The sequence below is a fragment of the Canis lupus genome, chromosome 3 (assembly GCF_011100685.1).
Source record: "Canis lupus familiaris isolate Mischka breed German Shepherd chromosome 3, alternate assembly UU_Cfam_GSD_1.0, whole genome shotgun sequence".
NCBI classification, from domain to species: Eukaryota; Metazoa; Chordata; class Mammalia; order Carnivora; family Canidae; genus Canis; species Canis lupus.
Genome location: NC_049224.1, coordinates 53,806,685 through 53,832,049, shown reverse-complemented (window position 1 = coordinate 53,832,049; position 25,365 = coordinate 53,806,685). Strand labels below are relative to the sequence as shown.

The window sequence follows — 25,365 nt, the reverse complement described above, 5'->3', positions numbered from 1 at the left end:
CAACCTTGTGGTCATGTCTGAGGGGTACTGATGGAAAGGGGTGTGAGTGCAGGGTAACAGCCCCACCCCAGTAACCTTACAACTCTGCCCGTCTCTACCTTGGCTGTGTAGGTGAGGCTTGAGGAGTCTGGCTTGAGCCTTAACAGAATGCACTCCAATTCCTCCCAGAGCAAAGAGCCATAAGCAACCAGGGGAGGAGCCTCCCCGTCTGTGGGAGACCACAGTGAGGCTGTTCCTCATCCCATCTTTCTAGTTTCACTTGAGTGCAGGGCTCTCTATCTGGCTCCCTCGCCCCATAGAGCTCAGCTTGAGGCCATGCAACTGCTTGGTTGTGGTTTAGAGTTGGCTCCTTTGCCACAGAGTGACCTGCCACCATACCTCCTGTCCCAGTCTCTCCAGTGTTCCATGTCATCCTGTGGAACTAGGGTTGCGAGAAGTTGGCTCCATGCTGGTCTTGCTTTTGCTCTGTGTGACTAAAAAACTGTCTGGATCCATGGGACTTGTCATCTCCTTCCTAGCTGAGTCTATGAAATGTGGCAGTCTATGGGGCCTGTAACTGCAACAGTGACTCTTGTGGCCCTGTTGGCCACCACACTGGCTCAGGGACTACTTGACCACCTGGCCAATCTGCCACCTGATGTGGGGCTGACAAGGTCAAAACCTCTCTTTGGAGAAGAGACAGGGTTCTATAGACATCAGGTGAAGTATGGGAGATAAGGGCACCTGGGTAGCTCAGTTGGTTGAGCAGCTGCCTTCAGCTCAGGTCATGATCCCAGGGTGCTGGGGTTGAGCCCCACATCAGGCTCTCTCAGTAGGGAGCCTGCTTCTCCCTTTCTGCCCCTCACTGCCCCCACTTGTGCTCTCTCTCTCTTGCTCTCTCTCTCTCTCAAATAAAATCTTTAGGGAAAAAAAAGTATGGGAAAGAACTCTGCCCCACTTAGTGTCCACTTCGTGCTGAGGTGTCTGGTGACATCAGAAATAGGTTGTCTTTGACCATCATCCCTGATCCCCAATGAGTTCCATTAGTGTTTTTTTGGGGGGGGGGTGTTTAAGATTTTTTTTTTTTTTAAGATTTTATTCATGAGAGACAGAATGGCAGAGACTTAGGCAGAGGGAGAAGCAGGCTCCCTGTGGGGAGCCCGATGGAGATTCATAATGGAGATCGTGAGTGCCTAGATAACAAAAAAAAATCACCCAAAGTGCACTTGAGCATTTGCTCAACACCATCAGGCTGCAGGCTGTTCTCTGAGGATGGCTTTGGGAAACGATTCGGCTACCACAGAATGGAAGCCTTGGCAAAGACCAAGATCATGCACCTCAGGCCAGGGTAGGGGGAGATTGTAAGGGATGTTCCCAACAGGGAAATGTCATGATCAGGGTATTGTCATTAGGATAGGGACAAGTGGGGCAGGCCAGGTGGCTCAGAGGTTTAGCGCCGCCTTCAGCCCAGGACATGATCCTGGAGTCCCGGGATTGAGTCCCACGTCGGGCTCCCTGCATGGAACCTGCTTCTCCCTCTGCTGTCTCTGACTCTGTGTGTGTGTGTGTGTCTCTCATGAATGAATAAATAAAATCTTAAAAAAAAAAAAAAAAAAAGGATAGGGACAAGTGGTCCCCTGTTCTGATGGAGCCAAGTGGTTACCCTGAAGCAGAGCAGGAGATGGGTATGAGGAGGGGAGCTACTGTCTTGAAGGAACTCATAGCTTTAAGGGTGCTCAAGAACATATCACCTTATAATAGCCCCGAATGGCCACTTACAAAGGCCAATTGCCTGTGGTGCCACACAGATTATTACAAATCACAGAGTTCATGGCACAGACTAAAGACACGTGGTATGTGGTGGTGGACATGGCTTGCTAATGCCTTTTTTAGCATCCCATTAACCAAAGGATGAAAATCAGCTTGCCTTCATGAGCTTGGCTTACAAAGCATCCTTACAGTGATGCCACAGGACTACCTGAATTCTCCTGTGATTTGCCACCAGTCCTAACTCCAGTAGGAAGTGCATTATGACAAAAGATTTCATGAAACACATGTCCCTGTTCACAATCCATGGTAAGCATAATGGTTATCTTATATGTCCACTTGGCTGAGCCATGGTGCCCGGATACATGGTCAAACATTAATCTGGAGGTTTCTGTGAAGGCTTTTTTGGTTGCAACTGCCATTTCAATTGATGGTTTTTGAGCAAACCAAATTTCCCTCCATAATGTGGGTAGACCTAATCCAATCAGCTGAAAGTTTGCAGAGAACAAGAGACTGACCTCCCCCAACCAAAAGGGAATTTTTTTTAAAATATATTTTTTTAATTTTTATTTATTTATGATAGTCACAGAGAGAGAGAGAGAGGCAGAGACACAGGCAGAGGGAGAAGCAGGCTCCATGCACCGGGAGCCCGATGTGGGATTCGATCCCGGGTCTCCAGGATCGCGCCCTGGGCCAAAGGCAGGCGCCAAACCGCTGTGCCACCCAGGGATCCCCCAAAAGGGAATTTTGTAGCAGATGGCCTCTGGACTTGAACTGTAACATTGGTTTTTCTGTGGGTCTCTAGTCTTATAGCCTTCAGACTTAAAGGCTCCTCTCTAGATCTCCAGCCTGCTGGTCTACCTCTAGGTTTTTGACTTACCAGCTTCCATTATTGCATGAGCTATTCCTTTACACACACACACACACACACATACACATCTATACATCCTGTGGTTCTTCTCTGGGGAATCTTGACTGATACAGGCTACCCATGGAAAAGGACACTTTAACCACAAACATCAATGGAACCAACACACTGGCTGGACCTGTACCACCCAGGTAAGAACTATAGCCACCTGGATCCATTATCACACAGGACATGGTGGCCATCTGTAACCCAGGGCCTGGCTAATATGCCTGGACTACTAGCTACACAGTGGAATGACAGAACTCTGGCACATGTAGCCTGAGGCATTCAACCTGGCTAGTCATGACGAATAGACTAGATGGGTCTCCTACTTTCTACTCAATGGTATTGCTGGGCAAAGACTGCTCTAGGCAGCTTTTTCTAGGGAGGGCACAACAGTTCCCATCTACATGGTAGATGTGGGCAATTTAAGGACTCCTAAATGGGCAGTGTTGCATATTTGGGTTCTCCAAACACATCCAATCAGACAGTGGCGCTGCCTTTATAGCCAAGAGCATTCAGCAGTGGGTAAACTACCTGCAGCATTCCCTGGACATTTCATGCCCTGCATCATGGACAGGTAGCAGGTGCCAATGAAAGATGGAATATACTTAAAAAAAAAAAAGATTTTATTTATTCATGAGAAACAGAGAGGAAGGGCAGCCTGGGTGGCTCAGCAGTTTAGCACCGCCTTCATCCCAAGGCCTGATCCTGGAGACCCGAGATCGAGTCCCAAGTCAGGCTTCCTACATGGAGCCTGCTTCTCCCTCTGCCTGTGTCTCTGCCTCTCTCTCTCTCCCTCAAGAATAAATAAATAAAATCTTTAAAAAAAAAAGAAACAGGAAGACAGAGGGAGAAGTAGGGAGCCTGATGTGGGACTTGATCCCAGAACCCTGGGATCACGACCTGAGCTGAAGGCATATGCATAACCAGCTGAGCTACCCAAGCGCCCTGGAAGGTACTCTTAAAGGAGAAACTAAAAAAAGATAAGTAGACAACTGAAAATAGCTCCCAATAGAGCACACCCTTGAGACAAGGCAGTGTGGTTTCTAAATGTGGCAATTCCAGAAAAGGGTGGTTCTCATTCAGAGAGTGTTTATAAGGTTGGGGAGAGGGAGAAAAGAGGTTTCAGCTGGCTGGAGGAGACTCAAACCCTGTATTTAGTCCCCCTTACTCTTCCTTTTCCCATATCACCCCTACCTCCAGGAAACCAGGCTGCTGGAACCTACAGCAGCAAAAACAGCCAGGGCTGGGAGATCCTAACCTGGTGTTTCTCCTGCTGCCCTGGTTATGCCTGAGGACATTAGGCCTATATGTGCCTGCCAAATACAAACCAGTCTAAACTCTGTAGTACAAGTGATGATAGACAATTCTTTTGCTCCAGGCTTTGTGCTGGCCAGTCAAGGCAGCATATTCACGGTTACCACCACCTCTTGCTGCACTCAAATTAATAAAGAAAAGTGATCTGTCTCTTGACTTATAAATAGGGTGGGTCTGAAGTCAATCCCCAGTTGTATCTGGGACATAGCAGTTTGGCTCTCCGAGTAGGGAGCCTGACTGTGGTCTGTCCTCCAAGTGGGCCTGATCATCCTACTGGGAGGCACAGTTGTGGTCACTCTCATCTGATGTTAAACAGGAAATATTTGGTCCAAGCCCAAATATTTGTAAGTATATCTAGCTCTTCAATGGAGTGGCTATGCTCCTGAAAATAATTCTTAGCTGGATACATGAAAGGCTGGGGTGGCAGGAAGTAGAGTTGTGGGAAGCAGCTACTGCCCAGTACCCTGATAACCTTGCTTAGCTCTTGACAGGCCACAAAGGTGAGGCTTGACCACGGAACCATCCAAGTCTTGACAGAACACATGATTCCTTCTGCAACATGTGGCCTGGGATCCCCCCTGGAACAAGAGGACATAAGCAGCCTGGCAGAGTGGGGACAGTCCCCAGGCCTCCTCTCGTCTCCCTCCTAGCCTTCCATCTGGCCCCTCTCTCCACTTAGAGCTCAGCTTCAGGCCATGAAAGTGTCTGATTGTAGTTGAGTTGGCTCCTGAGCCACAGAGAGTCCTGTGGCCTTGCTGCTCCTCTGGTCCCTCCAGCTCACTCCTGTCTCTGACTCGGGAAAGCTGACACCATGCTTGCCTTGCTTTTGCTGTCTATGTAAGTAGAAAGCTATCTGGATCCAGTGGGACTTGTCATCTCCTTACCAGCTGAGGCTACAGGAATGTGGCAGGCCCACCTGGCAACTTCAGTGGTGATCTTATGGCCCTATTAGCCACTGTGCTGTGCTTTGAGACTGCTTGACCTCTTGACACAGAGGAACATTTTGGGGGTGATGGGAATGTTCTGTTTCGATCTGAGTGGTAATTATACTTGTCTATACATTTATCAAAACTAACAAGGGACTCCTGGGTGGCTCAGTGGTTGAGTATCTGTCTTTGGCTCAGGTCATGATCCCAGGGTCTGGAATCGAGTCTCATATCAGGCTCCCCACAGGAAGGCTGCATCTCCCTCTGCCTATGTCTCTGCCTCTCTCTGTGTGTCTTTTTAAAAGAATAAATAAATTCTTTTTAAAAAAACTAAGCTGCACACATAAGACTTGTACCATAAACTGTAAATTATACCTCAATTTTTAAAAATCACCCCCCCCCCCTCTTGGGAATGCCTGGGTGGCTCAGTGGTTGAGCATCTGCCTTTGGCCCAGGGCGTGATCCTAGAGTCCGGGGATCGAGTCCCACATCGGGCTCCCTGCTTCTCCCTCTGCCTGTCTCTCTCTCATGAATAAATAAACAATCTTTAAAAATAAAATATAAAAAATTCACCCCCCCCCAAAAAAATCATCAGGGAACAAACAAGAGCTCTTGAAAATTATGATTGCCAAAATGAAAAAGTCAATTGGAAAATAAATTTCCCAGAACACAGAGCAAAACAGAAAGACATAAGGGACCGTGAACCTCGCCTAGGTCTAACACCCTAGTACCAGGCCTTTCAGTTTGTAAATAAACCAAGAAGAGTGTTTGCGGGAATGAAAGAGATGGGAGTTAGAACAGAGAGATGACAGTATAAATCTCGTTAATCAAACAAAAACCCGTGTAAGCAATACTCAGCCGTTCGTTAGTAACTGATAGCACAATCCTTTGGTGGAGCAATAGGATGGCAAGTACCTTCAGTTATGTGGGTCTTTATCCTTACAGCCCAGGTCATCTCCTTACCAGCTGAGGCTACAGGAATGTGGCAGGCCCACCTGGCAGCTTCAGTAGTGATCTTACGGCCCTATTAGCCACTGTGCTGTGCCAGGTAACTTCACTACTGCGAATTCGTCCTAAGGTAATACTATACAAGGAAAACAAATGTGGGATGCATGGAGATGTTCACTGCGGTATGGTTTATGATGCTGCAAAATTGTGAACCACCCAGGTGCCCAGCGAAAGGAGAACCACCACGACAATAATCTCTTATTGACTGTGTAGCGGGCACGGAAAGGGATCTGGATCAAGGCCCGGCAGCCACGGGGGGCAGTACCCCTCGGCCGGAGAGGCGTCAACTGCATCAAGTTATGGCGACCTGGGGCGACACAGAGCGGACCCGGAAAATGGGCTTCGCCGTTAAGCGGCTGAAAAGGAGGCGACAGCCTTCTACCACTGCTCGGCAGTGCGCTGACGCTGGGAAGACCCAGCAAAATAAAGTTGCGCGCCCCTCGCGGAGGCGCCGCAGCGCGCAGAGGCCGGGCCCGGGCCGCGGCTGCGCACTGCGGTCCCGCTGCCGGCGCCCCGGGACGGCGGCGGGGAGCGCGCGGGGGGCGCCGGGGCGGGGGGCGGGGGCGGGGCGGCGGGGCCGGGCCGGCGCGGAGGGGGCGCGGCGCAGCTGTCCCCGCCCCTCGCGCTGGTCTGCCGGGCGGCCGCGGGAGGGGGACGGGGCCGGCGCGGGGCGGGCGCAGCGGAGCGCGAGGGCGGCCCTGGCCCCGCGGGAGCGCGGCTGCGGCGCGCGGAGCCGGCGGCGACGGCTGGGCGTACGCCCGCCTTCGCCTGCATCGCTGCCTCTGCGCGGGCCGCCGCCCCCGGGGATGTGAGGGGCGCAGCTCGGCCGGCGGGGCCCGGAGCGGCGCGGAGGCCGGCCGCGGACGGTAACGCGTCGGGCGGACCCGGGGGAGGGCTCCGGCTGCCCACCGCCTCCCCGCTCCGGGCCGCGGCCGGGTTGGGGGGCAGGAGCGCAAGCGGTGCTTCGGGTCGGAGGCGGCCCGCGCTCCCGTCCCCGGCCGTTGTCGTTGCGGTCCCCGGGGCCGGGAGGGGCGGCGAGGGCCGCGGCCGGGCGGAGGGCCGGGAGGGGGCTGGGCCGGCCGGCCGGCGGGCCACGGAAGACCGGTGGCAGGTGCCTCCCCACCCTGTGACCCAACTCTCTCCCCGCAGCTCCACCCACTTTGGCCTAGACCCAACCTCCGAGGGCTAAAAATATTGCCCGGAGGCTTCTGAGAGGAATCAGATCGCTCTAAGTAGGGCACGACGCGCAGAGGCGACAGAGCTCCTCGGGCCCAGGGCGGGAGCCAGTCTCCGGAGCGGCGGTTCCGCCCACGCGCGGCCCCGCACCTAGCGGCCTCCCGCCCCCGAGCAGGCAAGTGGGGGCCCGCGGGCGGTGACAGCGGGCACTGGCCCCCCCTCTGGAGTCGCCCCACTGCGGAGCCACTGTGCCCAGCCTCTCCCTGGCCAGGGGACCTTGGGCACCAGTCGCTGCCGGCTTCTCAGGGGGTCTCTCCAAGCGCTCTAGAAGCAAAGGCTGAAAGTTACCCACTGCAGGAGTCAGAACTAGCCGGGAATAGACGCAGGGCCCTGCTTTATGTTAGAAACATAAGCTGCTCTTGCTGCTTTTTACACTCATTCTGTTTTCTCTTATGAGAAAAAGAGCGACGCTGTGCCAGGAGCTCTTTCTGCAAGCATCATTCTGCTCCAAGAGGGCAGAGAGAAAGGCTTTCCTGTCCATTTCTTTAAATCAGACTAAATACCAGTTTTATTCACTAGAAGCACGTGGCCAGAGAGGCTGGACACCCACCTCTGACTGGCTGTGTCTGTGTTGTAGGCAAGCTCTGTGGGAAACTAGTTAGAATCAGGAGGTCATGTGGGGAACTCTGGAGTCAGAGCTGGGAAGTTTGTGAGCCAGGCGTGTTTTTTATGGCATTACCCTGGGAAGAAGCATCCTCTGCATCCTCAGGCCAGAGCTGTCCTCAGAACCAGACAGGACCAGCTCCACATGTGCTTCTGGTGCTTTCTGTGTCTCAGCCAAGAGAGGAGGATCCACAGCCAGTGTTGGGATTTGATGCTTAGAGATGTGTTTTCCTTTGGAGTCAGGCAAATAAGCATGCCTTGAGAGTAGCACTCAGGAACTCCTGGGGCGCATTTGGTGGAAAGACTGAACAGAGGGATTTTGCCTGCTGGAGCCCTTTATGGTGTCCCTCCCACCAGGTCCATGTGGGGGCCAGTATGAAGCTGAAAAAGCAGGTGACAGTGTGTGGGGCTGCTATCTTCTGTGTGGCCGTCTTCTCACTCTACCTCATGCTGGACCGAGTGCAGCATGATCCCACCCGTCACCAGAATGGTGGGAACTTCCCCCGGGTGAGTCATGCCTGCTTGCTGGTCTCTTCACATACAAGTCATCTGAGCTTGGGTTGAGAGTCAGTGTCAGCCCAGGAAAGGAGCATTTCTTCCCAATTGGCAGGTTTTCTAGAAGCCCAAAGATAAACATAATGACAGCAAAAAGAAAGAAGGAAGAAGAAATATGTACTGCCACTCCATCCTCTTGAATTCTTGGCAGACAGTGCTAACGGATTGCAGCATTCTTTCCCACTAAGCCCGGATGGAGTCCTAGTCAGCGCAGTGCTCCAGATAGGCCACACCAGTTGTTGAGAATAGGCATGAGTGTACTCCCCACCCAAGTGGATTGCAGTCCTCTGTAGTGATTTGGAGATCTTCACTTATATGACCAGAGCCTGTCCAGCCCTATAGGCTCATGGTTCTGCCTGCATAGGAGAAAGGAAGGATCACAGTCAGGCTTCGGGTGGTGGGCCCCATGCAGAGAGCCTCCCCGTGGCACAAGGAGCCGTGGGTGATTGCTTTCTGGTCTTTTGGCAGAGCCAAATTTCTGTGCTGCAGAACCGCATTGAGCAGCTGGAGCAGCTGTTGGAGGAGAACCATGAAATCATTAGCCACATCAAGGACTCTGTGCTGGAGCTGACAGCCAACGCAGAGGGCCCGCCTGCCCTGCTGCCCTACTACATGGCCAATGGCTCCTGGGTGGTGCCACCAGAGCCCCGGCCCAGCTTCTTCTCCATCTCCCCTCAAGATTGCCAGTTTGCTTTGGGGGGCCGAGGCCAGAAGCCAGAGCTGCAGGTAGGGGCCAGCGCTGGCAGGGAGGTCTGGTGGCTGTGGATGGGTCCTGAGCTGCTCTCTGGCTTGGCAGATGCTGACTATATCAGAGGAGCTGCCATTTGACAATGTGGATGGCGGTGTATGGAAGCAAGGCTTCGACATCTCCTACAGCCCTCATGACTGGGATGCGGAAGACCTGCAGGTGTTCGTGGTACCACACTCCCACAATGATCCAGGTGAGGACCCAGCAGAGCTCCGGGAGCTGGGCTGTGCAGGGGGCTTTCTGATGGCAAAGGTAAGTGAGGGGCAGATGTGGATGCTGGCATCCTTAGGGAACCCTGTGTTGGCTCCCCAGGCTGGATCAAGACCTTTGACAAGTACTACACAGAGCAGACCCAGCACATCCTCAACAGCATGGTGTCCAAACTGCAGGAGGACCCCCGGCGGCGCTTCCTCTGGGCGGAAGTCTCCTTCTTTGCCAAGTGGTGGGAAAACATCAATGCCCAAAAGAAAGCAGCCGTCCGAAGGCCAGTGCCTGCTGGGGAAGATCGGGAGAGCTATTGCCTGGGTCCTGGGATGAGTGCCAGAGCAGCTGGATGCCAAGCTGTGGGTGCCCAGGTGGCAAGGAGACACAGGGGGAAGTGGGGCAGGGAGGAGTGACAGTAGAGAGGGTGAGAGTAAGAAGGCAGGAACTGGTTTGACGGTCACTGGTGTCAGGAGAAATCAGTCACGTGAAGGTGTCTGCACAAATGAAGAAGGAGCATGAGGCCTGGCCCTTGGAAGTGCAGGTGGAGGTACAGTGAGAGGCAGGCTGGGCCGCATGGAGGTTGTAGGGAAGGAGAAGCAGGTGCACATTTGTTCAGTTCATCTTGGGTTTGGGTGAGCGGACTCAGTGAGGCTAGTGCACACTGGTCCTGGAATCTCCTGGTTGACAGGACTGGGCAGAGATTCCCTGCTGCATGCTGAGTGAGTCCTTCACTCTAGGCTGGTGGGAAATGGGCAGCTGGAGATTGTGACAGGAGGCTGGGTGATGCCAGACGAGGCCAATTCCCATTACTTTGCGCTGATTGACCAGCTCATCGAGGGACACCAGTGGCTGGAGAAAAACCTTGGTGAGTCTGGGCTCAGGAATAGGGGTCTGCCCTCACAGCTGGGCCCAGGGGACAGCAGGGTCCTGTAAGGCACAGGAATTGGCACTGGGTGGTTTCTTTCTGGACTGGTTCCACTAGCATGGGCTTGGCATAATGTTAAGAAGGGAGCTGGGTTCCCAGGCCCAGAAGGCCAGGTCCTAAGGTGTTCAGGACCTCTGGTTCCCGTGTCCTCCCAGGTGCAACCCCACGCTCTGGCTGGGCTGTGGACCCCTTCGGATACAGCCCCACCATCCCTTACCTGCTGCGCCGTGCCAACCTGACCAGCATGCTGATTCAGAGGGTGCATTATGCCATCAAGAAGCACTTTGCTTCCACCCACAGTCTGGAGTTCATGTGGAGGCAGACCTGGGGTAAGACCAGGTAGGGTGGAGGGGTCACAGGAGTAGTTCTCACTGGGGAAGGGCAGGGGTGTGAGAAATAAGACCCAGTGTCTTAGAGCGGACCAGCAAGCACTGGTGCAGACTGCCAGAAGTGCTCCTCTCCTTCAGGTTAGGTTGGGGATTACACTGACCTCTGGCCTCTACAGGGCCTGCTTTCTATACTGAGGGTCTGAGCACAGCACGTGCTGGAGGACCCGTGGGCTCCAGAGCCGCTCTGTGTCCTCACTCCTGGCCTGCACATCTTCTGCAGCCTTAGGTCTGGTTCAGGCCTCATCTTCTGTCAGAGCTTCCCGTAGCTGGGGCAGATCCTCACCCTGCCGCCATCCCCGTGCCCAGCTCCCTGGCTGACTGCCTGGTGTGTCTTCTACAGACTCAGACTCTAGCACAGACATCTTCTGCCACATGATGCCCTTCTACAGCTATGATGTGCCCCATACCTGCGGCCCAGACCCCAAGATCTGCTGCCAGTTTGATTTCAAACGCTTGCCTGGTGGACGCATCAACTGCCCCTGGAAGGTGCCACCTCGGGCGATCACAGAGGCAAACGTGGCTGAGAGGTATTTGTCCCCAGCCTGGGCTGGACCATTTTTACCACATAGAGGACCCAGGAGACCTGGCCCTGGTCAGGACTCTACTGCACGGAGGAACTTCAGGTTGTACCTCTGTGAAATGGGAGGTGGGCTCAGTGGTTGAGTTCAGATCTGCAGCCACTAGGGTGGCAGCTCCTTTACAGAGCCTCCTGGAAAACTAGAATGGCCCTTAGGAACCACCTTTTCCAGAATGGTTTTATTTTCCCAAATGAGTATGTTTCCCAGCCAGAGCCAGTTGGCTGACTCAGCAGTGAATAATTCTCAAAAGAGATAAAGTTCCATGCACTTTACCTAATATGTCTTCATTTAGTGCAGACATCCTGCCTTTGCTAGAGATTGACCAGGACCCCCAGTGCTCATGGACCCGGCACCCCATTCAGATGCACATTAGTCCTGCTCAAGAGCCCCCAGCCTCAGAGAAGGCACACTGTCCCTTGAGGGTCGTTAGGGACCCCCAAAGATGTCTTTGTTGCTGAAGTCCACACCCCTGGGAGAGGGCAGACCGAGAGTGTTCTAGAACAGAGGGTTAGCCGGAACCAACTGGCCTTGAGAATATAACAAGTTGAACTGGTTTTCGTGTTGCAGTGCTCTGATTTCCATGATGTCCAGGCAGTGAAACATGTGACCAAAGGGGAAAGAAAGTGGTCTTTTGTTTCTGGAACCCAGAAATCTCAATAGTGGTTCTAAGCAAGAATCTAGAGCTGTTAGGGCAGGGTTTTTCTTAAAGCAGCAGCTGTGGCCTTCAGATGCCAGCTCAGGTTTGCAGAGAGCAAGTCATGAGAGTAACTTTGTTTTCTCCTTTGAAGGGTTCCCTAGGCTGATAAATTAGGGAAGAATGGTATTGGAGGAATCTTCTTTTGAGAACAGAGTAAAGAAGTATCAGCTGGATCAGCATAGTTTAGTAGATTAGTGACTGGTTGAACTATGGTATCAGTAATACGCCAATTACTAGGTTCGTCTAAAAAGAGAAAGAGGCTTTAATGAAAGGCTGCAAGGCTCTGTTTTTCTATTGATTTTACTAGTAACATGGCTAAAAAAGAAAATGACAAATGTGTATTTATAGTTTTTGCTATGTGCCAAGGATTGTTCTGAGTGTTTAATATATATTAGTTCACTTAGTTCATTTTAATTCTCATAACATCATGGTGGTAGGTATAAACATCCTTCTCATTTTATAAAAACTGAGGTCCAGAGAGGTTAAGTAACTTGGCCAGGGTCACTCAGCCTAATACATGTGAAGTTGGCATAGTCTGGCTCTGATTCTGGGCTCTTCGGTGCTATGAGGCTAACCAGGTGGGCAAAGTGAAGCTGGAGTGTCAGAATCAGGATCCCAAAGGATGTCAACAGCTGGTGTGTGATGTGGGTCGAATCTGACCAGATGTGATTTATTCAATGTCAATGTAAGGTCCTACCCTTAGCCTCAGAAAAGAGCATAGAAAAATTTAGAAGAAAGAACTTGCCAAACTTCATGAACCGAGTGCGTGGGAACACGCATGGTGGCTGATGTTAGCTCCAGGGATGACCGTGGGGCTCTCAGAGGCACCCCCACTGATGCACCCACACCCCAAGCCAGCCAAAGGGTGGGGTCTGGCCATCCACCCTGGCCTCTCACATCCAGGGCTGGGCCCCACATTCTGAGGGCCATAGGCCCAGGGGCTGCTGGACAACCGCTGGGTAATGGAGGGGCTGGGCTTGCAGAGCTGGGAGGGAAGGCACAGAGGAGTGTGGCACGGCTTGGATCTGAAGGAGAACCACGGAAGGAGAGGGGTACGGGGTCCTGCGGGTCCGAAGGCAGCTCTGGGAGGGAACCAAACCCAGAAACAGCAGCTAGCATACAAAGACAGCCCCCTGCTGTCAGGAGCATCCAGAGAACTCTGGGCTCCCGGGGACAGGTTCCCCCTCCAGGAGGTGTGCACACCACAGATGCAGGGACCCCTAGGTGGGTGTGCTCAGGGGGTCTCTGGGGCTGGCTCTGCCCCCCTCCCTCCACCACTGAGACCCCTCGTTGGGCCGGGGGCTCTTTCCCCACAGGGCTGCGCTGCTCCTGGACCAGTATCGCAAGAAGTCCCGGCTCTTCCGAAGTAACGTCCTCCTGGTGCCTCTGGGGGACGACTTCCGATATGACAAGCCCCAGGAGTGGGATGCCCAGTTCTTTAACTACCAGCGGCTCTTTGACTTCCTCAACAGCAAGCCTGACCTCCATGTGCAGGTGGGAGGGGGCGCTGAGCTGGGTGGGGAGGGTTCCCTCTGCAGTGCTACAGCTTGGCCTGAGAGGCTCGCTGCTCCCATTACCAGCCCCAGGGCAGGGGTCTGTGCCTGACTCTTGGGCAGGGTCTCCCTTTTATGTCAGAATTTCTTCTCAGGCTCCCCAGCTTCTGTGAGGGGTCCAGCGGGGTAGGACATGGGGTGACTGCCTGTGTGGAGCAGAATCCCTCCACCTAGTGCCCAGCCACAGCCCTGGGGGTCCACAACTCCTAGAAACTCTGGAACTGATGGGAGTGGGTTTTTGGGGTCTCCACAGGCCCAGTTTGGTACCCTCTCTGACTATTTCGACGCCCTGTACAAGAAGACAGGGGTAGAACCAGGGGCCCGGCCTCCAGGGTTCCCTGTGCTAAGTGGGGACTTCTTCTCCTATGCGGACCGGGAGGACCATTACTGGACAGGCTACTACACTTCACGGCCCTTTTACAAGAGCTTGGACCGGGTCCTGGAAGCCCACCTGCGGTGAGACTCACTCCCCACCCCTATAGGCTAGAGAAAGTAGAATAGCCTCTGGGGTTTGAGGAGCTAGATTGGCTCAGAATGTACTAGAAGGGCTTGGAGACCAAGGCCGGCAGAGACGTGGTAGAAAGAAGATGGCTAGCTTAGCAAGGTGGGCCTGGGAGTTGTATGGGCAGAGACTGACCTCTCTCTCTGGGCAGGGGGGCAGAGATTCTGTACAGCCTGGCTGTAGCTCACGCCCGCCACTCTGGACTGGCTAGCCAATACCCACTCTCTAACTTCGCCCTTCTGACGGAAGCTCGGCGCACCCTGGGCCTCTTCCAGCACCACGATGCCATCACCGGCACCGCCAAAGAGGCAGTTGTGGCCGACTATGGCGTCAGGTGGGAGCCCTCTCCTCCCGGTTGGATCCTGTCCTAAAGGCCATGCTGGGCAGTCAGTGAGCAGGCCTGCCGAGGGTTCTTCCTGCTAGAGAGATGGATGGTGTGTGGCCACTTTTCCATGGTCCTGCTTCTGCCCACCCCCCCAGGCTTCTGCGCTCCCTTGTCAACCTGAAGCAAGTAATCATCAATGCTGCTCACTATCTGGTGTTGGGGGACAAGGAGACCTACCACTTCGACCCTGAGGCACCCTTCCTCCAAATGGTGAGCCCCACTTCTCAATCCGCTCGGGGCGTTCTCTGGCGCGTGCAGTCCCATCCAAGAACTATGGTCTGAGGTGGTTGCTCTTCTTCCCTTCCTGTCCTAGTGGGAAAGATCTGTGCCTAGTGCAGCTGGTGGTCCACATCTAGGACAGTCAGGGGCGGGGGAGGTCAGCAAGGGTTTGGCTGAGCCAGGCCAAACCCCGTGATGATTGTTCCCTCCCCACCCATTTAATCCTAGGATGAAACCCGCTTAAATCACGACACACTGCCAGAGCGCACAGTGATCCAGCTAGATTCCTCACCCAGGTAAGCCAGACCAGGCCAGGTGCAGAGGTGAAGCCGCTCCGGCTCCCCACACCATCTCACTCCCACATCTGTCCAAGCGCTGCAGGACTCTTGGCCTGGCTGCTGTTCTGTTTCCACTGCCCAGGAGCAGTGGCCTCCTAGGTGAGCCTGCCTCTGCCCGCAGGTATGTGGTGCTCTTCAACCCGCTGGAACAGGAGCGGCTGAGTGTGGTGTCCCTGTTGGTCAGCTCGCCCCGGGTGCGGGTCCTTTCAGAGGAGGGCCAGCCCCTGGCTGTGCAGATCAGTGCACACTGGAGCTCTGCCACCGACATGGTCTCTGATGTCTGCCAGGTGAGGTGGGGCCCTGGAGGTGGGCCCCAACCCTCAGTGCTGACCTGTGGCTTCTCCCCAGGGCCTCACTCTGCCTGTGACACCAGCTCCCCATCCTCTTGCTTATTACCCAGGTTGGGGAGGGGGGTCTTAGGGAGAGGGCTGCCCAGAGAACAGTCACTCTTGGGACTTGAGTCCATCCCTGAAAGGAAGGTGAAGTTGGGTGTAGTAAGGGAATAGTAAAAGTGGGGGCTGGATTGTCCTTCCATTCCTTCCTTCAGCAAGTAGTTATTGAAGGCTTAATGCGTGCTTCCCGTTCCATAGTTTTTCAGATATCATATGAGACTCCTAAAGTCTGACCAGAGGCAAGTGAGGTCACCTCCACTTTTGGGGGTAGGGGACAGAGGCCCCAGTAGGTATAGGGATTCGATCAGACCTTCTCAGTGAGTGAGTGGCGCAGGCCTGGGATTCCAGTCTGGAATGCCCAGAACGAATGCCCATGCCGTGGGCCATGCCTCCTCACCCCTTCTGTGCCAGCAGGTATCTATGCCCATCCGCCTGCCGGCCCTGGGCCTCAGCGTGCTACAGCTGCAGCTGGGCCTCGATGGGCACCGCACCCTGCCCTCCTCTGTGCGTGTCTACCTGCATGGCCGTCAGCTGGCCGTCAGCAGGCAGGACGCTTTCCCACTGCGCATCATTGACTCTGGCACCAGTGACTTCGCCCTCAGCAACCGCTACATGCAGGTCTGGTTCTCAGGCCTTACCGGGCTCCTCAAGGTAAAGGGCCCGGGCCAGGGGCTGAGGAGGGTGTGCCCTGTGGGGGGGCAGTGCTGAGCCACCCCCTCACTGGCGGCAGGCCTCAGACTGGACCTTCTTGGCTCCGGGTGACAGCACAGGGAAGTGGGGCTGGCTCCTTGGGAAACTTTGTCCGTGCCCTCCCAGGAGGCAGGCCTGACATGCTGGTGTGGGGCCAGGGGTCAGGGCTGTGTTTTTTGGCAGAGCATCCGAAGGGTGGACGAGGAGCAGGAGCGGCGGGTGGACATGGAGTTCCTCATCTATGGCACCCGCGCGTCCAAAGACAAGAGTGGAGCCTACCTCTTCCTGCCTGACGGGGAGGCCCAGGTACCCTAAAGATTCCAGAAACCTGGCAGGCCCTGGGAAGCCCTGCTAACACAGGGTCCAAGAAACCACAGGAACTGAAGCAGTGAAGAGGGTCATCCCTGCCTGCCAGGGGCCTTGCCCAGGCTGCCTCTTGGAGGTGGGGTGGGCTGAGGAATGTCACCTGGGGCCTTGGGCCAGCTCAGCCAGGGGTGTCAGGCCAGAGCCTGCTGGAAACAAGTACTTTTACCAGTGCTGGGCTGGTACCTCCCCGCTTTGTGTTCTGTGCTGTGGCTTTAGCTGTCTCCTGCTCTTTCCCCAGCCCTATATCCCCAAGGACCCCCCCGTGCTGCGTGTCACCGAAGGCCCTTTCTTCTCGGAGGTGGTGGCATACTACGAGCATATTCGCCAGGTGGTCCGGCTATATAATCTGCCAGGTGAGCCCTGAAGATGAGGACAGTCAGAACAGAGGTCAGGGCTGCACAGGCTATGCCACGCTCGTCCTTCTGCTGGGTATCTGCTTGTGCGTCTTTCCCAACAAATGGATCATTTGAGACAGGGATGGCATTAATTCTCTTGGAGTGAAGGTCCTACGGAAATGCTGGGGGCTGCCAGAGGGTTGGGTGCAGCCTCTCCTGGCCCCATCCCTTAGGCCTCTTTATGCTCTGTCTGTTCTTATGCCCAGGGGTGGAGGGGCTGTCTCTGGACATGTCGTCCTTGGTGGACATCCGGGATTACATCAACAAGGAGCTGGCCCTGCGCATCCACACAGACATTGACAGCCAGGGTGCCTTCTTCACGGACCTCAATGGCTTTCAGGTGATTCTTGGGGCCCTGGGCCCACACACCACAGGCACTGGGCATGGAGGAAGAGGAATCAGAGGCGAGGATGATGAGGGACTCCTTCAGACCCGGGACCCCTTGGGCCTGAGTGGTGCCTGGATGCCTTTGATCCACTGGTCTCCCGCTTCCAGGTGCAGCCCCGGCGCTATCTGAAGAAGCTGCCTCTGCAGGCCAATTTCTACCCCATGCCAGTCATGGCCTACATCCAGGATGCGCAGAACCGCCTCACACTGCACACTGCCCAGGCCCTGGGTGTCTCCAGTCTGCACGATGGTGAGCGGGGAGCAGGGCTCTGAGAAGTTTAGAGGATGAAGTAGAGCCCACTTCTGCCCCAAGGCCTCTCTTCTCAGGGAGCCCCATCCCTCCCCAGTCCACAATCACCTCCATACTTGGAGAACATTAACAGCTCCTGCCAGTCACACACGGGCATGGCAAGAAGGCAGACATGTGCTGTCACCCTCTGCCCTAGCAGAGGCGGCCAGGGCAGGGGGTCCTGTTGGGTCTCTTTAAGAAGCACCAGGGTATTGAATGGTGATTTGCAACTGAGGTGTGCAGCCTCCTTCTCCTGGCCAGGGATGGAAGCAGGGCTGTTGGAAAAGTGCATTTGATGTTTATAATGAAATATTTAGCAGGGGTGCCTGGGTGCCTCAGTCAGCTAAGTGTCTGATTCTTAATTTCGGCTCACTTCATGATCTTGGGGTTGTGAGACTGAGCCCCACATTGGGCTCCACAGTGGGCATGGAGCTTCCTTGAGGTTCTCTCTCTCTTTCTTTCTCTTATTTCTTGCTCTCTTGCTTTAAAGAAAAATTTTAAAAATAAAATTTTAAAAAATTTAGCAGTGGAGAAAGATAGATACTGTTTCTACTAAAGATCGTTAAAAAAGAGAATGGTGTTCTTAAGAATTGAAACAAGCCCATGAAGAGTACTGGCCTGGAGCTGGGCATTGTTGGCAAGCTGAGGCAGCTCCCCTGTTCTCAGGGTCAAGTGAACAGTCCTTGGTGGCCTCTGAGGCCTTCAGATCTGCCGTGTTTGGGATGGAGCATTTGTATATGGGGCTGAGCCGAGAGCCTGGTCCAGGCTGTATGGGGGTGCTGTGGCTAGGGCAGTGGAGGCCTGACTCCCTGCTGAAGGAGTGTCCCTCCACCCAGGATCATCCCACTGTCAGACTGCCTGGCTCTGTCTGTGCCATCGATTGCCAGCTGAGCCCAGTGTTCCCACTTGATTCTCTCTGCCGTCTGGGAAACAGTGTGCTCAGAGATTATTGTTTTATATGCAGGGGTCCATTTTAGAACTTTGGTATATCTTCCCCCAAAAAGTTGCTCTAGGTAAAAAGGCTTAGGAACAACAGGAGTCACAGTTGGGCTGGGGAGATGGATAGGGCTACCTGAGTGGACTCCCTCCAGATTCTTAAAAAAACAGGTGCTGGGGAAAATCCTCACCTCAACATATGTCAGCTTTGCAGTGAGCCCCTTCCCCAAGTCTGTTTTACAAAGAAGGCCTAGGCGGTCACCTGCCATGTCTTTTCCCCAGGACAGCGCTCAGTGATGCCTAATTTGAGCTTCTGACTGATTTGCCATCTGCCTGTCGTCTGCGCTTTCCTGGTGACAGATGAGGCGGCAGCGCTGGAGTCTGTCCCGGAGTAGAACAGGGGCGGGGGGGCTTGTGTTCTACTCACAACGAAGTCTGCCCATGCTGCAGCTTGGGGCCCCTGCAGCCGGCGCCATGGGCCATCCAGGGCAGTGTTGTGTTGGCTTGTTTGCTGTGTTTAGGTAGGCAGTCCAGATAGGGCTCCTGGCCTGAACTCCTGGGCCTGCCCTCGGTCCTGAGGCACAGAGCCTGGGGGTGGGAGACTGCCAGCGCCTGCTTGTCTGCTCTGGACCTCGTTTCCTCTTCTGTGTTGCTGACCCTTCCCTTAACCCCTTCCAGCCGCAGGTCCCGTTAACTCTTCCTCTCCTGAGCAGCTCCACTTCCGGTTGGTTAGCTCACCAGGTTGTTCCCTTGGGGCCTGTGGTTGGGCTGCTTCTTCCAGAGCTCACGGTCTGCTTGGGGGTGGGGGTCGCGGGCCGGGGGCTCACAGTTGACTTCCCTAGGCCAGCTGGAGGTGATCCTGGACCGACGGCTCATGCAAGATGACAACCGGGGTCTGGGCCAAGGGCTCAAGGACAATAAAAGAACCTGCAACCATTTCCGCCTCCTGTTGGAACGGCGAACCCTGGGCAGTGAGGTAAATTCTGGGCCTCCCTGACTGGGAACCAGGTCAGGCTGGTCCCTTGGGCAGCAGAGCTAGAGGTGGGCAGGGGTAGTGAGAGTAGGGCTTTCCTGGGGCGTGGGGGGTGTATCTGACACTCCGCACCCTGGCACCTCTGTCTGCCACAGCCTCCTGTCACCTGTGCCCCCACCCACCCTCGTGTCCTCTGACCCCATCTGCTCCAGCCCCATTCATCTCATGGCTTTCTTTGCCCCCACCAGCCTGGCTTTTTCTCCAAACTGGCAGCCATGTTTAGGGACTTGATCTTTCACAGCAGCAGGACCAATAACCTTGAGGTAAGGGCCAGCAATGGGGTGTCGGACTAGCGTTAGCAAGGTGTAACTGGAGTTGGAGCCTGCGGACAACAGAGCCTGCCCTTGGGCTCCCATGTCCGGGGCTCAGTCCCACTTGCTCAGGAGATAGTGAGCACCTGCTGTGCTTTAAGGCCTGAGAGGGACACAAACACCTGTGTTATTGGCCCTACTCTCTAGGACTTCGCTCAGGCGGAGGGGTGGGGGATATGCTCTGTGTGTAAGACTAGGAATATGCTCTCTGGTACTGAGGAGGGAGAGAATGGTGTGAGCCACGGGATGGAGGACAGCTTCCGGGGGACGTGTCAGCCAGACACTGCTGTGATGAATGCAGGTCTGATCTAATCACATGGAGCAAGGTACAGGGCAAGGTAGGAGACACCAGGGAACAGCACTGAGTTCCCTCAGCCAGACTAGAGTGGCTTATCCATGCCATAGCTTCTAGCCACATGTGATTATTTGAAATAATTAAAACTACATACAATAACAGATTCAGGTCTTCATTCATACCAGCCACATTTCAAGTGTCTAGTGGCCATAGGTGGCTAGCAGCTACTCTATACTCAGTGCTGGTTTAGTGTATTTCCATCTCTGCAGAAAGTTCTAGTGGCCACTGGTAGGTTGGCATGAGGTCAGAGGTCGTTTGCCTGGAACAGCTGGTAGGAGAGTCTGGACTCTATTGGAGGCCAGTGAGGGACCCTGACAGTGGCCCTGCCCTAAGCCTGTCACTCTGGCAGCAAGAGTGGGTGCATCATCAGGGAGACTGGAGGTGGAGGATGGTCTACAGGCCACTCAAGCGAGAAATGTTGGTGGCTTGAACTGAGCCACAGTAGGGAGAGGGTGGGGTAGGGGTGAGGACACTGCTGAGTGGGGGGCAGAGGTCAGGGGAGGTGTAAGTGAGAGATTCTGGGTGATTGGAAGGAGATTGGCATGAGGGACAAGTCCGGAATATGGACAAGGGGCCGCCTTAGAGAAAGTCCAGGTTAGCCACCGAAGGGGCAGTCCTTGGGGACACAACCGTGGGGACCCCTGGGCCGAAGACCAGGCCCAGTGCTGTGGACACAGGACCGTGCTCAGAACTGCAGGATTACTCAGGGCACTCTGTCCATCATCTGTGTGAGGCACATGTCTGTCTGTTTCCCATCCTCCACTCTGAGAATCTGTGATGGGAGACGGTGCTCAGGGTAGTGTCACATCAGCAAAAACCTCCAAAGGCCAAGGAGAGGTGGCCTAGTAAATAGTCCTCTCTAAGTTGTGTGAGATGGAAAGTGGCCGTGCAGGGCCCTGGAGCCTTCTAGACATACTGGGGAAGCTTGCTCCACCTGGGTGTGCTCCCGCCGCCCCCCTCACCCACACCTCGGGCCAACCTTGCAGGTCCAGGATGGCCACACCAGCAGCTACCCGTCCCTCCTCAGCCACCTGACCTCCATGTACCTGAATATCCCAGTGTTTGCCCTGCCTGTGGCCAAGAGGCAGCTCCCCGGCCCTGGTCTACGCTCCTTTCATCCCCTGGCCTCCTCCCTGCCCTGTGACTTCCACCTGCTCAACCTGCGCACCCTGCAGGCCGAGGTGAGTATCCGCGCAGCCCCCGCCTCCAGGACTGGATTTGGGCCTCTCGGCCCAGCGCCTCCGGTCCCAGTACTGCCCTCTGGGGATGGCCCTCTGCTCCTCTGGGAGCCCCAAGCAGCGCCAGTACCACCCTCCCCCCCACCCCTTGTGTGTCTGTCACCAGGATGATGCCTTGCCATCAGCAGAGACCGCACTCATCTTACACCGCAAGGGTTTTGACTGTGGCCTTGAGGCCAAGAACTTGGGCTTCAACTGCAGCACAAGCCAAGGCAAGGTGAGCAGGGCTGGGAGAGGGGGGCCTGGGGGAGGGACATCCATGGGGAATGGGGAGAGGACGGGGTGGGGGCAGTCTGGGGGAGTGGGGCCTGGAGAGGGGAGTGGGGTCATGGGGAGCAGGGCCAGGGGGAGGTGGGCCCGGGGTGATGGGGGTGGGGCCCAGGTGTGGGCAGGGAAACAGCACCAGGCTGGGTAGGCTAGGCAGCTTGAGGAGACTGCAGTGAGGTGGAAAATGAGGGCGAGGCTGAGGGTGGGGGGCCCTCCAGGACCTTTTTGGGAGAGAAAAGGGGAAGCTGCCGATGAGTATTTTGTTTGTTTGTTTTAAATATTTTATTTATTTGTTCATGAAAGACACAGAGAGAGGGGATCCCTGGGTGGCTCAGCAGTTCAGCCCTGCCTTTGGCCTGGGGTGTGATCCTGGAGTCCGGGGATTGAGTCCCACGTCAGGCTCCCAGCATGGAGCTTGCTTCTCTCTCTGCCTGTGTCTCTGCCTCTCTCCCTCTCCCTCTCTCTCTCTCTCTATCATAAATAAATAAAATCTTTTTAAAAATACATTTAAGAAAGACACAGAGAGAGAAAGGCAGAGACAGAGGCAGAGGGAAAAGCAGGTTCCAGGCAAGGAGCCTGATGTGGGACTCGATCCTGAGACTGCAGGATCACGCCCTGAGCCAGGGGCAGGTGCTCAACCACTGAGCCACCCAGGCATCCCACCGATGAGTGTTTTTAAAGCAAGCGAGGCCTGGTGGGAGCGAGTTCCTGGCGAGGCCCAACAGCTGGAGAACTTGTGCCCTGATAGCAGGGGCAGCTGTCAGACAAGGTAGAAAACACCAGAAATAAAACCCCAGAAGCCTGGTGCTGCTAGTCCTTAAGCTCTTTTCATGGTATAAGCTAGTCTGGTACATGCTCCCCAGCCACGGCCTGTGCTGGGCATCTGGAGGCCAGAGTGGACCCAGACGCAGTCACTGTGCTCAGGGAGCTCCTGCTCAGTTCAGTGCCTCCTCCTCTGCCCTCCGTGGGCCGGCTGCAAAGTTGAGCAGACCTCAGTGAGCCCCTGAGGTCAAACACAGACTCACAAGTGCAGGTAGGCACCATGCTGCCCACAGGGGTCAGAGCCTCCACAAGGTTCTTTGAAAGGTAATGAGACATGCAGAGGAAGAGCCACATCGTGCAGCACGTGGGCACCCAGCCCAGCCCTGTACCATGTTCCTCTCCACAGGCAGCCCTGGGGAGCCTCTTCCATGGCCTGGATGTAGGTTTCCTGCAGCCGACCTCACTGACATTACTGTACCCACTGGCCGCACCCTCCAACAGCACTGATGTCTACCTGGAGCCCATGGAGATTGCCACCTTTCGCCTCCGCTTGGGCTAGGGCTTCCTGTGGCCTGAAAAGAAAGTTCATCCACAGAGACTGCCTCTTACAGAAGGTCGGGTTGGACAAACCAGATGGGTATCCTGTCCCGATCTACCTCTCAGAACTGTGACACACTGGGCTCTGCCCTCATTTTCTTTTATCCTTGCTTCTGTGTTCAGTGGCAGCCCCAAACCCAGTGTTGGGTAGATAGGGCAGACGCTAGTGAGAAGGTGACAAGAGGGCCCTTGGCCAGAGTGGGGGGTGCCAGCATCTGCTTTGACTTTTGAGTAGCACCCAGTTGGGCACAGGCTCGAACACCCACCCTTCTCCCCAAATGGGATGGAGGGGAATCAGAATCAAAACAGGTAGGGGAGGCTAAGTGGGTAGCAGCCCAGCACCACAGTAACTGTAGGCAAGAGCTGGCTCTGGGGGGGGGCCCTCTGGTTACGTAGGGACTGATGTGACCAGCAGGAGCTGAGTGATGGCTGGGAGGTGGGGGATGGGGACCCAGGCTTAGCAGTGGGGTGGAAGAGGAATCCCTGCTTCTTGTGATGACTCCACCATAAGTGCTCCCTGGCCCGCACGCCCTGCTAGGGAATGTGGTGTGGCAGGAAGGGACTTAGTAGAGACCATCTCATGGCCAGAGGTCATAGAATACTTCAGATACCAAAACCCCCATCTCATCATGGGCAGTCGGTCTGTATGTTGATGTGTGGGATGGTGGCAGGGACGTGGGGGCTCTTCCATCCTATCTGACCCCTCTTCACTTCTTGTGCTCTGCACACCACTGTCCCTTGGGAGTTCCTTCCCATCCTGGGGGGGCATTTGGTCTGGCATACTTCCTTTCCCTGAAGAGGAACTGAGGCGCCCATGAGTGTGAGCAATTTGAGAAGGCTTTCAGCCCCATCCCTATAGTCAGGATATGAAGCTTCACTTTTGATACCTTCTTCTACAGAAGTGTTTGAATCCTGGCACAGAGACTAGAGACATGTAGCATAAATTAGGAGGCAGTATGACTACTCATCAGCCTTCATTTCAGCTTCAATTAATAGAGAAAAGTTTTTGATAGTCTCTATAGATGCTGAAACAATATTTGGTAAAGTTTAAGATCTATCCCTCATTAAAAATCTTAGTAAGTTAAGATTATAAAGGAACATCCTAATCTAGATAAACTTCTATCATAAACCAGCAGTTACTGACATTCTAGAGTCAGACACCCCAGGCATCCCATTACAAGTTGGAAACTAGCCAAGGATGTACTACCTTTTAGCAGTGCCCTGGTACTGTTGCCCTTGCAGGAGAGCAGGCAGGCAAAGGAGAAGGAAGTTACAACTGTCATCATTTGCAGACAATAGAACATCTTAGATACAAAATCTAAGAGAGTTCTGTAAGTGGACACACACGATAGACATGCTTCTGTAGAGACTTCGGTTCTCTCAGAATCAGCCCATAAATTCAATGTATTCCAATGCAGTTGGATACTTTGGGGATTTGATGAGTTCTAAAGTTCATTTGGAAGAGTAAAATATGTGAGAATATTAACACATTCTGAATGATGGTGAGTCGGGGGTGGGGAGCGCTGCGGGGGTCAAAGGCACTTGGCCTGCCCCAAGAACTTGCAAGTGCCGGGAGTGGTCCCTCTGACCTGGAGTGGGGTTGGGCAGGCAGATGTAACAAAAGGCAGAGTCCAGCAGACCCCCAGGCAGATGAGAATTTGGCAGGATGAAAGGAGTATTTAAAGTGGGGAAAAGATGGATTGCTTAATAAATAGTACTTTAAGACAACCGGCCCTCAAAGTAAGAGTTAGATCTGTAGCTCACGGTTTCCACCAAAATTAGTTCCAGAGGGAAGAAACCAAAACAGTTAAGCTACAAAATTCATTGAAGAAAATACAGGGTATTATTAGATCTCTGGTGTGGGAAGCTCTGTTTTAAACATAACACAAAACCTAAAAGATACAATACGGGAAGAGATGTTTTACCACCAAAAATTATTGAAAGTTTATGTATGATGGAAAACATCACAGTACAACACAAATGTCAGATTGGGAGAAAATATTTGCAGCACTTCCAATATTGATGAGTTAATTACTTCAGGAGCAAAGCTTGCTTTGGGGTCCCCAGGGCCTGCTCCACAGCTGCCGGAAGATCAAGAGTTTTTCCAGGTCATCCAGAGCTGTTGTCACCAGCATCAAGCCAGGGCATGTGGAATCCTGTCTGTATCGTAGTAGAAGAAATAAGATACATAGAAGAGTTCAATAAACAGGAACTGTAATCTTATTAGTAAAGGACGCTGAGCAGTTATATTATAGCAGGTGTTATTTGCTGGTATCATATGACTTGTAATCAAATGATAAGGGAGACTCTGTGAACCCCACCCCCACCCCAGGAAATTAGCAGAATAAAGGCTATTATCTTTGGAGGTCTTAGATGTATCATGAAATTGTTCATCTGCCAGAAACGATCTTTAATCCTCCACACTGACTGGCCTTTGAAAAGTATTTCAGGCAGCTTTTGTTATTCAAGGTGTGGTCCAGAATCATTAGAAGTATTTGTTTCAGGTCC

General features: G+C 54.1%; 1 protein-coding gene across 5 annotated transcripts; it reads left to right on the top strand.

Annotated features, from left to right (window-relative positions):
* Positions 1-6,647: 6,647 nt before the first annotated feature.
* Positions 6,648-25,226, top strand: MAN2A2 (mannosidase alpha class 2A member 2). 5 transcript variants are annotated; one of them, XM_038532878.1, is made up of 25 exons: positions 6,648-6,773; positions 7,057-7,258; positions 8,104-8,253; positions 8,770-9,027; positions 9,098-9,242; positions 9,362-9,533; positions 9,991-10,118; positions 10,334-10,507; positions 10,908-11,094; positions 13,159-13,336; positions 13,649-13,851; positions 14,049-14,231; positions 14,378-14,492; positions 14,730-14,797; positions 14,961-15,126; positions 15,646-15,882; positions 16,105-16,227; positions 16,526-16,640; positions 16,889-17,022; positions 17,178-17,319; positions 19,137-19,270; positions 19,516-19,590; positions 20,980-21,174; positions 21,338-21,448; positions 22,667-22,819. In XM_038532878.1, exons 3-25 carry the CDS (start codon positions 8,122-8,124, stop codon positions 22,817-22,819), a joined length of 3,528 nt encoding a protein of 1,175 aa, XP_038388806.1. In that variant the 5' UTR covers positions 6,648-6,773; positions 7,057-7,258; positions 8,104-8,121. The 5 variants fall into 5 exon arrangements, with proteins under 5 accessions (XP_038388806.1, XP_038388809.1, XP_038388810.1 ...); XM_038532881.1 differs by lacking the exon at positions 14,049-14,231 and having other exon boundaries at positions 22,667-25,226; XM_038532879.1 differs by lacking the exons at positions 6,648-6,773; positions 7,057-7,258 and having other exon boundaries at positions 8,122-8,253; positions 22,667-25,226.
* Positions 25,227-25,365: the final 139 nt, after the last annotated feature.

Coding starts and splice junctions, on each gene's coding strand:
- MAN2A2 (XM_038532879.1), top strand. CDS start 8,122: ATGAAGCTGAAAAAGCAGGTGACAGTGTGTGGGGCTGCTATCTTCTGT. Junction 15,883..16,104: donor GCCTTACCGGGCTCCTCAAG/GTAAAGGGCCCG, acceptor GTTTTTTGGCAG/AGCATCCGAAGGGTGGACGA. Junction 16,228..16,525: donor TGCCTGACGGGGAGGCCCAG/GTACCCTAAAGA, acceptor CTCTTTCCCCAG/CCCTATATCCCCAAGGACCC.